This window comes from Leucoraja erinacea, chromosome 20, assembly GCF_028641065.1.
Source record: "Leucoraja erinacea ecotype New England chromosome 20, Leri_hhj_1, whole genome shotgun sequence".
In the NCBI taxonomy this organism is placed as follows: domain Eukaryota; kingdom Metazoa; phylum Chordata; class Chondrichthyes; order Rajiformes; family Rajidae; genus Leucoraja; species Leucoraja erinaceus.
The window spans coordinates 10,800,461-10,818,185 of NC_073396.1; the positions used below are offsets into that span (position 1 = coordinate 10,800,461).

General features: G+C 40.5%; 1 protein-coding gene across 1 annotated transcript in view; it reads left to right on the forward strand.

The window, feature by feature from the left end:
- Positions 1-574: 574 nt before the first annotated feature.
- myo15aa (myosin XVAa) overlaps positions 575-17,725 on the forward strand; it is a 107,664-nt gene continuing 90,513 nt past the window's right edge. The window contains exons 1-12 of the mRNA XM_055651903.1: positions 575-2,057; positions 2,795-2,869; positions 4,673-4,769; positions 7,241-7,344; positions 7,589-7,652; positions 8,540-8,653; positions 9,206-9,367; positions 11,489-11,602; positions 12,325-12,383; positions 13,848-13,971; positions 14,821-14,916; positions 15,553-15,684. Coding sequence (XP_055507878.1) covers positions 1,942-2,057; positions 2,795-2,869; positions 4,673-4,769; positions 7,241-7,344; positions 7,589-7,652; positions 8,540-8,653; positions 9,206-9,367; positions 11,489-11,602; positions 12,325-12,383; positions 13,848-13,971; positions 14,821-14,916; positions 15,553-15,684 — 1,257 coding nt within the window. The 5' untranslated portion in view covers positions 575-1,941. The remainder of the gene's footprint in view (positions 2,058-2,794; positions 2,870-4,672; positions 4,770-7,240; positions 7,345-7,588; positions 7,653-8,539; positions 8,654-9,205; positions 9,368-11,488; positions 11,603-12,324; positions 12,384-13,847; positions 13,972-14,820; positions 14,917-15,552; positions 15,685-17,725) is intronic.

Consider the following 17,725-nt stretch of genomic DNA (forward strand, 5'->3'; position numbering starts at 1 on the left):
AGGAAAAACTTCTTCACCCAGAGAGTTGTGAATCTGTGGAACTCTCTGCCACAGAAGGCAGTGGATGTTTTCAAGAGAGAATTAGATTAAACTCTTAGTGCTAAAGGAATCAAGGGATATGGGGAAAAAGCAGGAACGGAGTACTGATTTTGGATGATCAGCCATTATCATATTGAATGGCGGTGCTGGTTCAAAGGGCTGAATGGCCTACTTCTGCACCTATTTTTCTGTTTCTAGGCCAGTCAGTTGAACTATGGTCATGGAGAAGCTTTTGGAGACAATAATCAGGAAAGAAAATTAATTGAAGTTCGAGAAGTTTGAGTTAATAAAGGTGAACTGGTGATAATATGGAAAATGCAACATTTGTTTGACCATAGATAGACACAAAAAGCTGGAGTACCTTTGGCAGGCTAAACAGCATCTCTGGAGAAAAGGAATAGGTGTCGAGACCCTTCTTCAGACTGAGAGTCAAGGGAAAGGAAAACGAGAGGTATAGACAGTGATGTCGAGAGATATAGAACAAATGAATGAAACATATGCAAAAAAGTAACGATGATAAAGGAAACAGGCTGTGAGCTCGGTGAAAACGGGTACAGCCAATGAAACTCAACAAGACGACTTTGAAGCTGGTACGACTCTGGTGGGGGCGGGATGGAGAGAGAGGGGATGCAAGGGATACGAAGTTAGTGAAATCAATATTCATACCACCAGGTTGTAAGCTGCCCAAGCAAAATATAAGATGCTGTTTCTCCAATTTGCGTTTGGCCTCACTCTGACAATGGAGGTGCCCAGGACAGAAAGGTCAGTGTGGGAATAGGAAGGGGAATTAAAGTGTTTGGCATCCAGGAGATCAGGTATGTCCCAGGCGAAGGTGTTCAGCGAAACGATTGCCTTGTCTATCTCGTCAATGCACAAGAGTCCCTTAACACATTTGTTTGACCATTCTTTTTTGTAGCTATTTTGTGAGGTGAGAGAGAAAGTTGATGAAGGGAATGCAATCAGTGTCATCTACATGCATTTTCAGAGAGCATTGGACAAAATCCCGTATAAAACTTTGATTAGTAAAATTAAAGGATAAGGGATAAAATAATCAGTGGTAACATGGATAAGAAATTGGCTGAGTACAGTGCTGCGAGAGTCATAATAAACAGTTGTTTCTCAGACTGGCAGATACTTCCCCAGGAATCAGTACTGGGACCACTGTGTTTTCCTGATGTATATAAATGAATTGGATATTAATGTGAAGGAGAGAACTTCAAAATTTGCAAATGACACACAACATGGAAGTGCAGTCATCAGTGAGGAGAATAGCTACAGATATAAGCAGGATACAGAATAGTAGGATATCGACAGCCTGGCAGAATGTATCGATGTGATAATAGAATAAAACAGAATGTGTGAAAGGATACATTTTGGCAGAAAACAATGAAGAGCGGCAACAGGCGAAATGACACTGATCTACGAGACGTGCAGGGACAAGTGTACCGGAGTATATATCTACATAAATAATTGAAAGTACTTGGACATATTGAGAGTGCAGTTTGTAAAACATTTAGGATTCTGGACTTCATAATGAGAAGCAGAGTTCAAAATTAGGGAGGCTATTTTTGAACTGTCAATCCAGCTTCTTTATATAGTCATTCGGTAATCTCTCCCCATCACTGCCGTTGTCTCCCTGTAGCTCAGATTCCGTTATGGATTGTGTGGGAAGGAACTGCAGATGCTGGTTTAAACTGAAGATAGACACAAAATGCTGGAGTAACTCAACGGGGCAGGCAGCATCTCTGGAGAGAAGGAATGGGTGACTTTTCGGGTCGAGACCCTTCTTAATCCATTGTGGATTATTTGATTTGTAATAAATATAGTTCTTTCTTTGTGATTATAGCTAATTGGTCTGTGTGATTTTCTTGGAAAAAATATATAAGCATCATTGTTTCTTTCATGCAGACATACATCGGCAGCATCCTCCTTTCTGTGAATCCATATAAAATGTACAACATTTACGGGACTGACACCGTGCTGAAATATAAAGGAAAATCATTTATGGATAACCCACCGTAAGTGCCCAATTACAAGGAGAACGGGAACTTTTCAGTTTCATGGATTGGAAAATGAGTAAACGCATTGTCAGATGGAGTTCAGACGCTGAGAATCACTGGGCTAAGTCGGGTTGCCTTGCTGATTTCAGCTCAGTGATCAGTGCAGGCAACCATGGTGCGGTAGGGTTGTTGCTTTACAGAGCCAGATCCGGGTTTGATCCCGACCACAGGTCTTGTCTGTACGGAGTTCGTTCATGCTTCCCATGACCCTGGGGGTTTTCCCTGGTTTCCTCCCACACTCCCAAGGGTGCACAGGTTTGTAGGTTCATTGGCTTTGGTAAAAATTGTTAATTGTCCCTAGTGTGTAAGATAGTGCTAGTGTAGAGGGATCGCTGGTCGGTGTGTTACTCGGTGGGCCGAAGGGCCTGATTCCGCGCTGTATCTCTAAACTAAACTAAACCGATGAGCCAGATGTGAGACTGGAAGTTGATACAGATGTTAATGACAGCAAGTTCAGTCGGCAAGATGACAGGAGAATGAGGAAGCGAGGAAAGTTTGTGGCATTAAATTGCATTTATTTCAAAGCAAGAGGTTTGTCAGGGCATGGATTGGATGGATATTATAGCCATTACAGAATCATAGAAAAGGGAAGGACAGGACTGGCAGCTTACTGTTCAAGCAAATAAAGACATAATAAATATTTATATGTAAATTATTGCAGTATTTTGTAATTGCCTCATCCACTCTTCTTGCAGCCACCTCTTTGCCATTGCTAACGTGGCCTACTCAAAAATGGTTGATGCCAAACACAATCAGTGCATTATTATCAGGTAAAGTGTTTTTTGTTGACCATCAATCCTTGGCTTTACTTGAAGGGGTCTCTAAATAAATATCTCCTATTCTCCCACTCTATCAATCTTTCATTAACTATTATTTATTTTTGGGAACTTCACACTTTTCACAGCGAGGAAACAAAGTAATTCTTTTTGCACTCATTATCAAGCAAAATAATTAAAGCTTGCGATTTCTTAAGTTATGAGATATCCATGGAGCTTGCTTATCAAATGGGAACCATTCATAAGTTAACAATGCCCCTCCACAGTTTCTATATTTACTACCATGCTGAGGACAGGCACCAGATCTCGGACATCTCCTCATACCTATCCGTTGACCATGACCCCACAGATGAACACCAGACCATCATCTCCCAACTGTTTATGATCTCATCACGCCTGGCGAACCCCCCTGAATAGCCTCCAACCTTATCGTTCCCTAGTCCTGCAGTTATTATCTCCTGCTATTATCTCCTTCCCAAAATCTACAAACAGGACTGACTTGTCAGACCCATTGTTTCTGCCTGCTCCTGCCCCACGGAACTCCACAGAGGGATGGCACGGTGGCTCAGTGGGAGAGGTGCTGCCTGATAGCAGCAGAGATCCAGCTTTGATCCCGACTACAGGTGCTGTCTGTACAGAGTTTGTATATCCTCCCTGTGGCCTGCGTAGGTTTTCTCCAGGTTCTCCAGTTTCCTCCCACATTCCAAAGATGTACAGGTTTGTCGGTTAATTGGCTTGGAATAATTGTAAATTGTCCTTAATGTGTATAGGATAGTGTTAATGTGTGGGAATTACTGATGGGAGTGGACCCGGTCTGAAGAAGGGTCTCGACTGGTCTAGCAGTCTGAGGAAAAGTCTCTTCCCGAAACGTCACCCATCCCTTCTCGCCAGAGATGCTTCATGTCCCGCTGAATTTCTGCAGCTTTTTGTGTCTATTTACAGTAAAAAGCTTGTATTGTATGCTATCCAGCCAAATGGCACTGTACACGAGCACAATATCCTCTCCTAGAACAGCACGCAGAGAGTCACCACTTTCCTTAATATCTGAAACATTAATGCAGGTGCTCTCCACAGGTGCTGCCTGCAATCCTTCAGGTTTCCAGCCTCTACAGATATTTTTGCTTGGTGCATTTGAATAGTAGAGAAGTCAAGTCAAACATAGTGAATCACGGAGTACTATGAATAATTTTGGTCCCCATTATTAAAAAAAGTCTAGAGAGGCACTGAAGAGAGAGGAAACAATATTTATGAGTATAATACCAGAATTGTGAATCAGTGGCCATTAGTTTATTTCTGTGTTACATATTCTATTTACCTCTTTGTAGGTCTCTTTTGTTTGTGATAAAAAATATTGCAAATTAATTTAAAATAAGTTGTTTGACAGTGAATATTTATAGGTGGGGGGGGAGGGGGGTGGGGGAGAGAATGAAGGTGCGAGGTTTAGGCTCTCAAATGCAGGGCTATGAGGCTTGGACGTTATGTATTGAACCGGCTTGGAATTCTTTCTCCTCTGTGTCTTAGCCCATAGAACTCCTTTGCCACTTTTTCTATTTTTAGTTCATTTACAATAGCCTCTTAACCAACTTCCCCAGATGGCAGAAAATAAATACCCCACCCCTCAGGCAATTACAGTATGCGGTAACGTTAGCCCTTAGTAATCAGCCCAAGTGTGTATTCTTTTCCATGTTTTAGCAGTTAATAGGTGTACAGGTTAGTGCTGCAAAGGCTGTGTGACAGCATATCTACCCCAGAGAGGTGAAGGGACTCTGAACATTATGTGCCTTTCTTTTTCTCAAGTGGTGAAAGCGGTTCAGGCAAGACTGAAGCCACCAAACTGATTCTCCGCTATCTGGCTGCTGTGCACCACAGACACAAAGACAGTGTGACCCACCAGGTAATCTGTAGCAACTTTTGATAAATTACATTGATAGACTCCATCCTTTCCATCCAGTAATTAGACACTGCTAAACTTCATCGTCATCTTCTCAAATGGGCACTCTTAATGTGCAAATTTACTTTAATGCAACTCACATTTCCTATCATGTAGCAGGTAATGTAGTCGACTGGTGCTTGGAATGATGCCATCATTGCATTTCCCACAGAAGTCCCTTGTTCTCGGTATAAACTCAGTTTAAGTTACCAGGGACCGGTATATAGTGACTGTTCTTCATGACAGTGAGTTCTCATGGGTGTGTGAACTATTTCACACTCGAACCAGAGCAGGAGGGTTAAACAAGCAGTAATTCAGGACAAAATGAATTATGATTACGTTTAGAGGACTAACAGCATTTATAGCCATCCCTTCGATTTTGCTGAAGTCAAGAGTTCACAATTGAATCTCACGCCTTGTCATGTAACATTACTTCTGATATTACATTGTATCAATTACCTATCTAAAACAAGTTGATGGGTTTTCCCATTGATTACAAAATTTAATAATTATTTCTCTAATAGTGATAGCTAAGAACAAGACGACTACAGTCAAACTTCCTGAACCCCATTCAGTTAGATTGTGGCTGATCATCGCCACCATTTATCCACATTTATTCCATATCCCTCGATAAATGTACCAAACCAAATTCTATTAATTTCAGAATTGAAAGATTCAATTAACCCCAACATCCATTTATATTTGGAGACAAGTTTTCATAATGACATCAAATTTAGGTAAAACGTGTGTGATTACATGGTAAACAAAATTGAGAAAACGTCAAGGAAAAACAAAAGTGTTTTTGCCTCTGATTAATTCATTTAAAAGCAACTTCAGCTAATCCAATCATGTTGGGATGGGAATGACCTTAGCTACAGTGACAAAGTTGGTAATGGCCCTTCTGTGTTTACCCAGCCTGTGCCATTAAATTCTGGTACCTTCTGTATCACAATATCTACACTCCTTCTCAAACCTCTCCACAGAGAGAGAGAGACAAAATATCAGATAAAAATCCAGGCCAAATTTGCTGAAAGTAAGGTAGGAATTTTTTTTATTTGCGCTTCCCCAGTCTCTAAAAGCTCCAATCTCATCCAGCACGCAAGGAGACCAAAACTAGAAACAGTATCTCATTAGGTCTTATGACCATCTAGGAAAAGAGTAAAATAAAGCTAGTTTGGTTTGATTTGAATGATCTTTGATTGAGTTATTTGTGCTATGTGTTCTATTATTAGTGTTATTTATATCTTCTGCCTCTTTTTCACATTATTGCTCCATGGTCTCTGTGAAGATTGAGGTACAGTACCCACCGCTGTGTGTATCTTTAAAAAAGATCAGAGTGACCTGCACCTCTTCCAACTTCACGCAATCACTTGAGATACATTTAAAGTTGCAACATCATCATTGAAAGATGTTTGAGGAACCTTGATATTCTGCAAATACACCAAGCCTATTAGTATCTGCAGAAAAAAAGTTGGTTTAAATAGTAATTCACACTAAAGTGGTATCTTCCACTCGAATTTAATTCAACAATTTAAAAAATATATTCAACTAGTTAGGAAAAGTTACTATGTTATACTAGCTAACTTTGAGTTATTTTAATTCAATTAATTTAATTTCATTATTCCAATATTGTTAATATCAATCAAAGGTCTTTGACTACCACACCTCTTGTGTATTTCCTATATTTGAAGATCTTCATGCTGGAGGGCAGATCTTTTCTCCAATCTCTAATGTTAAAAATTGGTTGAAGTTTGAACTTGTGGTCATTGTAAGCATTTTTTTAAGACACAAAATAAACATATGCGAGTTGCATTTCAACTATCTGCTTCAGTGACAATCTCTCTCATCTTAGCTTTATCATTAACAGATGGAGTGTTGATCACGGGTCAGGTTTGAGGCATTAGCTATAAATATGTAAGCCAGAATGGTTCAGTGAGACACCAGAAATCTGCTTAAAGAGTTGACTTTGGTAAACTAATATTTCAAAATAGATTAATTTACATGAAATACTCAGCACTCAGAGTCATGTGCACTCAGGGTGGTGGATATATAGTACGAACTGCCAGAAGAGGCAGTTGAGGCAGGTACTATAAATGCATTTAAACACCACTTGGGCAGGTACATGGACAGGAAAGGTTTCGAGGCCACAGGCCAAATGCAGGCAAATGGGAATACATTAGAATGGACATCTTGGTTGGCATTGATGAGCTGGGCGAAAGGCCCTGGTTCTATGGTAGTCAATAACTATGACTACCTGTGGGAGAGAAACAGTTAACACTTAGGAAAGATACCTTTCATCAGTTCAGGGAAAGTTAGGGGTTAAACATTTTATCACATTTGGGTGTAATCATTCGGTCTAAGTGAGCCTTGAGCTGGTGTTTTGTATTAATTTCAGAATGAAGTGGTTGTGATTACCTTCTCGTATTTTTGAACAGATTCTTGAAGCCACCCCCCTTCTGGAATCATTTGGAAATGCCAAAACTGTACGAAATGATAATTCCAGTAGGTTTGGGAAATACATTGAAATTTTTTTGCAGGAGTAAGTACAAACAATTATCTGCTGGTGTAATCAATATCTCCATGTCCTCCTCACCCATTCAGCCCTCACTCATCAATATACCTTGTTCCACTTACCAACCCAACCTTTTACCTCCACTCACCCTCTCACCTTCAAATGGGCTATGCCCCACCATGCCATCTCTCCCCACTACTCCTCCAGTGCCCTGTGCTGAAAGTCTTTTGGTCTTTTTTTTCACAGCACTAATACCAATTTCTCCCTACAGCGGGGTGATATGCGGTGCCATAACCTCACAGTATCTTCTTGAAAAGTCGAGGATTGTGTTTCAGGTATGTACATTGCCATTAATGTAAATGGGTGGTTGATCATTGGCATGTACTTGGTGGGTTGCAGAGCCTGTTCCTGTGCTGTATCTCTCTCTATCTCTCTATGATTCTGATCTACAGAATTCAGGTCAAGCAGGTCAACGCGTTTGATGGTGTGATTAACTGTGCATGAAAAGTGCCTCAAATATATCCTGATCTCTCAAACACTAAAAATGTTGTTGAGATGTGTATTAAGCATGTACTACATCAGAACAGCCACATACGCCCCCTCAAAACACAACATATTTGAAATGGAGTGGTGCTGTAGCGTGAAGTAGCTGTTTCTGCTGTATAGAAAGTACTACTAATTGAATCTAATTAAAAACCAGTTGGACTATATTATTATTTAAGAAACCTCATTGAAGTTATTTTAACAATGGTCGGTTTGGACTCGGTGGGCCATGGCCTGATTCTACGCTGTGTCTCTAAACTAAACAGAAAAAGTGATATTATTTGATTTATGTAGTGCTCAACAAAGACATATTTCCACAAGTAATGATATTTTGCAAGCAAATCAAAATGTCCATTCAAAGTCCATTCATCAGAATTCATGCTTCCCTTACTGACACAAGTATCATTCATAACCCTTGGATAGTTTGAAGATGTATGCCTTTAAGGCTGATATTATGGAGACTGATCTCCATGTGCAGGTGAGGCCAGCATCAATGAAGAGGACTGCTACAATCAAAGGTACAGCATGGAGGATGAGGCATAGATTAGTGACGGGGGTTACACCATACCGCTGAAAATATTGATGAATGATTGTGATTTGAATGATCCAGCTCAATACTTCACCCATTTTGCAAAACATTACGGTGATATTATCTTTCTTTATTTTTTTCAATACCTAGGCCAAAAATGAACGAAATTACCATATTTTCTATGAGATGCTGGCAGGACTCTCGAGTCAGCAGAAGCAAAGGTTCTACCTACAGGAGGCTGAGACATATTACTACCTGAATCAGGTACAGTCTTTAAAAAGTTCAGGTATCTGCGTTGTTCATCGCTCAGCAGTTAAATGTGATCGCTAGTGTAAAAGTAATTATCTGATGTGGTTGTAATTGCCTCCTGAGGTGCTTCAACCACACAGTCAGAGCGCCGAAGGTGCTTCCACAATACTGGAGAAAGTGTTAGATAACTACATGTAACAGCTTGACTGGTATATCTTGGCTACTGATGCATTTTTACACATTTGTCTCCATTACAGTTGGGGCACATAGTCTTTGTTCAAACTTCATAGAGTCTTACAGCCTGGAAACAGGCCTTTCAACTTGCCATCACCGGCCAACATGTCCCATCTGCACTAGTCCCACCTGCCTGCTTTTGGACCATATCCCTCTAAACCTGTCCTATCCGTGTACCTAAATGTCTAAATGTTTCTTAAACATGGATGGATGCAAACAGCTAATATCAGATACAGTAAAACAAAATTGGCTGGAAAATAGATCAATGATACATTATTTGTTCAGGCTGCAATACATTTGGAAAACCAATTTAGGCAATGTTTGTTTTTTCAGGGTGGAAATTGTGAAATTTGGGGGAAGGATGATGGGGAGGACTTTCTCAGGCTGCTCAGCTCAATGGAGGTGCTTGGTTTTAGCCCAGACGAGCAGAACACCATCTTCCGTATTCTCTCTTCAGTTCTTCACCTGGGGAACGTCTACTTTGAGAAATATGAGGTTTGCTTTTTGAATTATTCATATTTACGCAAATAAAAAAAAGATGACTCAAACACTCATGGGTCAAGCAGCATTTGCGGAGAACCTTTTGTCAGGGCTATTTGTCTGTGTGAGTTAATAAAGATGGTGTATTAATGCAGACTGGAATACACATGCTGTTTAATTTCTGATCTGTGCCACCAGCTGCTGGTTTCCTAGGCAAAATCATAATCATCATAATCATAATCATTATTTACTAGCAACATACGAGGAATTAGGTTTGCCAGACAGTCACACCAAAAAAGCAACAAGACTCACAACTACATAGAAATTTGACATAAACATCCACCACAGCGTTTCCTCCACATTCCCCACTGTGATAAAGTCTTATTTGTTTTCCTCCTTTCCTCCTGTGGACGGGGGAGTCGAACCATTCGCAGCCGGCGATCGAGCTCCCACATCAGGGCAGTCTAAGCTCCCGCATTTAACCATTGGGACGGTTAAAACTTCTGTGCCTTAGAGTTCCCGAAATCGGTCCCGAACCAGGGACCGCGAGCCTCACGATGTTAAAATTTGCCGCCCCCGCAGGTTGGAGCACCAAAGGCCAACCCCTGGCAAAGGGATCCCCCACTCCAAGATGTTAAAATCCGCAGGCACTGTGGTTTAGGAGCTCTGGAAGTCGCAAACAAGAGGCCTCCAACTCCACGATGTTAGGCTGTAGTGCGGACGGAGATATGACATGGAAAAAGTCGCATCTCTGTCGAGGAAAGAGATAAAAAAAGTTTCCTGCACCCCACACCACAAATACAAAAACTAAAGATAAGCTAAAAACATACATTTTACAACAAACTAAATAAACAACGAATTAAAAAGACAAAGACAGACCGTTGGCAAGGCTGCCATCATGCGGCGCCCCCTGGTGAAATTTTAAGGATAAAATATTGGGTGGAATTTAATCGAGTGTATTACAATTATAATTTACAGAATAATAGATCTCAATAAAACAGATAAAGAATACAATCTAATTGAGGGATTTTAATAGGTAGTAGACAAAATTATTGATTTGCAAAAGCAGGTTATGGGGCACAATTTAAGTAAAACTATTGGGATGTTCAGAAGTAGAAAGATGTATCTTGTGGTGTTTTATGACAGTTGGCAGACCAATTTCCCTCCTGGGACAAATAAAGTTTTATCATATCGTAGAGTTTCAATCTCATCGGGAAATTGCATGATAAATTGTTGAATCAAGGAGATGTACACTTTAATTGTACTCACACTTCATATGATATGATATCAGGAATGTTTCTCATTATCTAACGTACTTTATTATTCGGATCAAACATTTTCCAGCCAAACTCGCTCCCAGTTAAAGTAAGACTAGACTTGATCACTTGAATAGGCTATTGCTTTTGCTGCATGGGGCCTCTCTGCCAGGTTCCTTTCTGCTCTTCCTTTCACATGGTCCATCTATAACTTTTTTTTTTTCCGAGCATGTTATCTTTATTTCATAGTGCTGCATTTGTGAGCACCATTATTCAGCCCAGAATTATGAGCCTGAGTTTTGAATAGTCTGTCACTTTAATTTTCAATTGCACTCATCTCCTTCTTCACTTCTCAAATAGGAGTTTACATATGCTCAGCGAACTTTGCCTCATTTTCTGACTAGAGATTTCTATACAAATTCAACAATTATAAATAATGTGCACTTCTCGATATTTCATTTCATATATCCAGCATTCATTGTTTTATTCAGCTCATTATTTCAGATATTTATTATGTTTACACCTTCCTCAGATTTTCAGTTTGCCCTCTTATTTTTCTCATTATCCTGCACTAGCAATTTTTTGCTATTTAATTTCTCCTCACTTCTAACATATTACAGACCTTTGTTTTGTATTTTACTCCCCTCGCATGTTTCTCTGTATCTCAAAATACATTGATCTCTTCCCAGTTTTCATGAAAGTTCATCCATTGTGTCCATTCAGGTTGAAATCCAGCTCTGTTTCTCTTTCCACATATGCTGCGATTGACATCCTGAGTATCTCCAGTATTTTTCCATTGGATATTTTATATGGGATTTCCAGTTAGTGTAGTATTTAGCATTGTCCATTATTGCCTTTGCTATGTGCTTAACTGTTACAGACCGATTCGCAAGAGGTGGCATCAGTAGTGAGTGCGCATGAGATCCGAGTGGTGGCTGAGTTATTACAGGTCTCTCCTGAGGGTTTGCAAAAATCTATCACATATAAAGCGACGGTAAGTCAACATTTCTGATGCCACAAAACATGCCGTTAATTAAGTTGTTTAAAGTCTATCTTCTTTGTGGAAACTAGCTAACTGAGCAGTTAAGCAGCATCTCAGGCAATCTCAGATTCATGTTACCAAACATGCACTGTATTGGACCACGATCTGTCTTGAGAGTCAAAGAGAAATCCCTACCACCCATTATCTCCACATTAGCAGAAGAGGCACAGAGAGACAACTTTAGAATGAGAGAGTTATATGTGTTTTGCATCATCCTTTGACACCTTAATTTATCATCAAAGAAAGATTATCCTGTTTGCAACCAGATTAACTTCATTATTTTTGTTGTTTTTTTTATTTACTCTGTTGCAAGGGAATTACATGGAAAAAGAGTGAGGGGTTAGTGAAGGTTTGGCTAAAATTGGAGAATTTAATCTTGGCCTGCAATCCAGTTGACTTCATTGGGTCAATCAGCAGTAGAATTTGATATTGTATATGTTATTGATGTGGGCATCCCAATAGCCCCCCCCCCCCCCCCCCCCCCCCCCCCCCAATAGCCCCCAGCCTTGGTAAATCAGCTGGCTGAGTAGTTCTGTGTCCAGGTGTTTGCTATTACCACCAGGTCACATCCATTTTCTCTTTGTCATGACAGCATTACTATGCATTTTTGATAATAAAAGATTACACATTGACATTGGATTTCAAGGGGCTTTTGTTGTGTTTCTTACCCTCAGGAAACCATGAGGGAAAAGATTTTCACCCCTCTTACAGTGGAAAGTGCCGTTGATGCCAGGTAAGACTTAACTTTTCCCGCTTGATATTGACAGGTGAAATCGGACAAAATCATCAAGGAACTTCACCACTTGCACCATTGTTGGTTAGATATGTATTTTTAATAGTGATAAGCCAAGTTGGTGATATTAGATCAATGTGTTAAAATTATGTCATGAAGAAAAGAGGAAATTATATAATAGAGAAAAGAGGTTAAAGGGAAATTATGTAATGGAGAAAAGACTGCCATATCCAGCTCAAACATACAGACATTCGGAGGCTCGGAGATCCCAGTACTTGATTTCCGGCTCCATCAGATAGCACCCAAGCCTAGGCCTAGTCCTGGCCATGACACAATAATTAGCAACAGCAGCTGAAAATGAAATCTGCCGTTGGACAAGGGTATAATACCACAGTTTGTAGAAGATACAGTCATAGGTTCTATAGGTCATATGGGACTAGAAATATTAATAGCCCAAACCTCCTTGTACCAGTCTCGCAGATGTTCCAATGGTGGCTGACCTTGAACCAAACAGCATTGAAAAAGGTAATTTGGCCCACCGTGTCTATGCTCGGTGGGTACCCATTGTATTTCCGATGCTTTGCCTTAGCCTTCTATTCCTAGGAGATACATGTGTTTGTTTGGACCCATGTTAAATTGTGAATTAATGATATGGAGCTGTAAAACCATCCAAAGAGTTTCAAGAACAGTGAAATTACAGAAGGTACGAGGTGTACATTGTGTGTGTGGAAGGTGTGGATGCAAGATTGGTGCAAGTAATGGTGAAGTGCAGGGAATAGGGTAAGTGCATTGTGTGAGTTGAGATTTGTGAGAGTTGCAACATGTGTATGAAAGGTGAGGTAGTACATAAAGAAGGCCACAGAAATAGGGAAGGGCAGGACAATGTAGGAACTGAAAACCATAAATGAACATTTTAGATTTGAATCTGAAACAATAAGAACCAAAATAGGTTGGTAATTGCAAGCTTGATGTACAAACTGGGTTTGCTTCACAATAGGATACAGCAATAACATTTTTGAATAGACTGGAATATACAGAAAATGAGATGCTAGTCATGAAGGCACCTGATTAGTAAACTCTGCAAATTGTGAAAATAGTTACGTAGGCTCTTGCCAAATATCGGCATGTTACAAAACGGAAAATAGACAATCTTAACTGACTGAGTGCATGTGGGGTTAATTCTTGTTCAATTTGAGACAATAGTCATGGAAGAATTTTGACTTAGATATGAGGGAATAGATTTTGATCTGTGGCTGAAAGAAATATATTGAACTGCAGGAAATTGTGCTTCATCCATTATTGGCTGGGAAATTGGAGGCAGAGCAGCAGCATGAAATATGGAGGTATCTGTGGACCTGGATATCTACAGATGATGTGGCAAAGGACAACACTGAGATCAACAAAAAACGTCTCCAGTTTATAACCGGGTTTATTTACGAAAGGATTTCCTTTATTTTCTTACAGAGATGCTGTTGCCAAGATCCTTTACTCTCTGATCTTCAACTGGCTGACTGACAGGATAAACAGATTGGTTTCCCCAAAGGCAGAAACAATGTCTATAGCCATCTTAGATATTTATGGATTTGAGGTATGTTAAACATCCAGAAAAAAGAGCCAGTTGGTGATTTCGAGCTAGTCTAGGCTGATAGAAGATTTCCCCCCCCCCTAATTTAAGGATACCCTATGATATAAGTACTGGTACTGAAGCATTAAGATCTGTGTAAGTACTTGTGACATTTGGATGACCAATGGCCCATATTAGTACACTTGTCTGCACACACCTCCACCATCCTTAACCAGGAAGGCAGATGCCTCAGCCAGTTCAATTTTGGCATTGGAATAAAGATTTGATATAGAGTGACAATAAAACGTCACCCCACTCTGTTAAGGGTGCTGATGCAGGAGTTCTATCATATGATTCATGCCCGCTCACTAAGCAGTAGTATCTCATTCTTCCCAAATAGGCCAGTTGTAAAATTGAGTGCAAACCTACTTCACTCTGGTCTTGCTCATTTTTTTGCTGCCCATCCCGAATTTGTTTTTGCCATAAAATAAGTAAACCTGGGATTTGTTAATATATTTTTTTGTGGAACTAGTGTAAAAAATAAGCTGCCGTGAGCTGACCTCTTGGAAATCTTGCTCCAAGTTCATCCAATTAAGTGCAAACCTTCCCTTCTCCACTGACCCTGTTTCTCCCACACATACATCTTGTTCTATCTTTCAAGCGTAGCAGTCAGCTCCATGCCATACCTTCTTATTGTATATAGAATCAAAGGCAAGAAATGTGATGCTTTGTGATCCAAATTAAAGATCAGCAGGATGTTATGAATAAAGTTTAGAGTTTTCCCTAAATTACTACTGCAATTTACTCTGCTTGCACTTTGCAGTGTCTAACGTCTTGTTTATATAACTAATGCATTTATCAATTTGTTTCCAGGATTTGTCTATAAACAGTTTTGAACAGCTGTGCATTAATTATGCTAATGAGTACCTACAATACTTTTTCAATAAGATCATCTTCAAACTGGAGCAGGTACTGGATGTAATATTTTAATTTTAATTTTTGGTAGGAGAATAGATCCTGCAATCTTCTTGCCTATTTCAAAGATCATATTCAGATTAGTTAAATGGCATCTACACTAGGGTGCAAGCAAATTCTTTATTTACATGAAGTTTGCAGAGTAAATAGTATGCCTGATAATGATGGATGCAACAATCAAGGCAATGACAAATGTCAAACAGTAGAAAGGTGTGAAGATTGTGATGCAATCTGAAATTGTGCAAAAATACAAAACAAAAATGCAATAAAGGAATAACCAAATGAGGTAGAGTGGGATTTGTGCATTAGTCACCAATTAGTCACTGTCACCAATTTTGGCCATTGGTTTGAAATGCCCGAAGAGTTTCTTAGAAACTGCCCTAAACACATCATCATTTATAAAAATGGGATGGAGAAATTACAATTGAAGTCTGAAGAAGGGCCTCTACCCGAAGCATCACCCATTTCTTCCCTCCAGAGATGCTGCCTGTCCTGATGAGTTCCTCCAGCATTTTGTGTCTATCACAAGAAAACTTTGCTTTCTTTTAGAATTTACCTGTGCAATTTTGCTTGAAAGGGTTAATTTTTGTCTACTTGGTTGATTTTAATGTTGTAATTTCCATTTTTTAGGAGGAATATATCAAAGAACAGATTGACTGGAAACAAATTACTTTCAGCGACAACCAACCCTGCCTTGATCTTATTTCACAGAAGCCTTATGGGATCCTCAGGATATTGGACGATCAAAGCTCTTTCCCGCAGGTCAGACTCATTCCTGTGGTTCTGCTTGTTAAAAACACCATACCTTGCACAAGGACAGAACATTAATCTGAGATCTCTTTGGTTTTCAACTCAATATCTGTCTTTGTCACATCTCTCTCCCTCACTCTCTTCTCATTCTTAGTCTTGGTGTGAAGTCTATGATTCTTGTCAGATCTAGTAAGCTTGCTTCCTCTAATCTTCAAATCAAGTTCCTGAACTACTTGATTTTAGCAGGAGTGAAGCCAAGTTTGCTCTTAAGGTTTCCATACCTGAGCTGGCCATGGCTGGCGAATTGGATGCAATATAAGGATGAATACAGAAATAAAGGCAAAGCTCAGATTCATTAAAAAAAAATCTCGATCCAGTTACCCATTGATAAGGGCCTGTCCCACTAAGGGAACCGTATTGGCGAGTTTAGGAGACTCTGCGCTCGATGCAAGCTCGCAGCATGGTCGACACATGGACGTAGGTGGTCTCTGGTATGTCTCCTTCATGGTCGAGAGGAGTTCCCGCAAAACGTTCTGCAACCAAAAATTGGTCGCAATGGAGAAAATCAATACTTTTGAAGTCGCAGTGCAGTGGTGGTAGGGGAGCCATGTCGTTGTAGGTAGTCGAGGTAGCCGTAGGTATTCTGCTTTGCTGACCAGGTATTTTAGTTGGCTCTTTGGGAAAAAAAAAGTAAGCACGAGTTTTCAGAACCAAGGAAAACCGACCGGTAATGTTAAATGCCCGCTAAACTTCACAGCTGTGTATCTCTGGCTGATTAAAAGTTGTTTGGCTTCTTAAAAGTGTCTCCACTCCTTCTCTCCCATTCTCTCCCCTTCTTCCCCCCACTCTTTTAAAGGACTTACCGTACACTGTGCTAGCCGTCTTTAACCTGTTAATCGTGGATATCACCTTGGCTTTGCACCGTGTGAATTTCAGACAGCGCTCCCCTGCTTTCCCTGGCCCCCGCCTTTGGTGTGTGTGTGTGTGTGTGTGTGTGTGTGTGTGTGTGTGTGTGCACGCGTGTGCGTGTGTGTTCTGCGCTGACGGTCGTTCCAGCTCAGGGTTGTGCAGGCGAGTGCCCCTGAGCTTGAAGGTCGCAGACAAGTTGCTGAAAAGTCACGTCAGTGGGACAGGCCCTTTACTCACTGTCTAAGTACTCAGCAAGGAATTCAGGGCAAGTGAATGCTGACATATTTCATACATGTTACCCCAGTGATAATTAGCAGTTTTAGAAATCCCTGTGAAGGTCAGTGCCTTAAGACACTACACCCCATTAAGAATCAACCCCTTCATGAATTGACGGCCACCAACTTTGGTCACGGTGGCGCAGCGGTAGAGTTACTGCCTTACAACGAATGCAGCGCCAGACACCCAGGTTCGATCCCGACTACGGGTGCTGTCTGTACGGAGTTTGTACGTTCTCCCCGTGACCTGCGTGGGTTTTTCAGAGATCTTCCGTTTCCTCCCACACTACAAAGATATACAGGTTTGTAGGTTAGTTGGCTTGGTAAATGTAAAAATTGTCCCTAGTGGATGTAGGATAGTGTTAATGTGCGGGGATCGTTGGTCGGAGTGGACCCGGTGGGCCGAAGGGTCTGTTTCGCCCTGTATCTCTGAACTAAATTCAGCAAATGTACTCAGTAAGAGTCAGCACCTTCTGGAACTTCTTCTGGAACCCAGGAACTTTAGGTATGGTGTGACAGGAAGAGCCAATGTCTTCAGGAAATGTGTCCTACTGAAAGCCAATCCCTTCAGGAACTATATCACAGTAAATATTACAAACAATGTGAATAGTACCTGATGAAAGTTAGCATCTTCAGGAGAGGAACCCAGTGGGAAGCTCCACTCTGAAGATCTGTACCCTATGAGATTAAGCATAATCAGAAACTGTACCCTAATTACATCACAATGGACAAGTTGAACTGAAGGGCCTGTTTCCATGCTGTATGACTCTATATCAGGGTCTGTAGCCCTATGAGATTGCCTAGAGGAACTATACACTAATGTTCATCATTGACTTTAAGAATAGCATCCTGGTGAGAGTCAACAACTT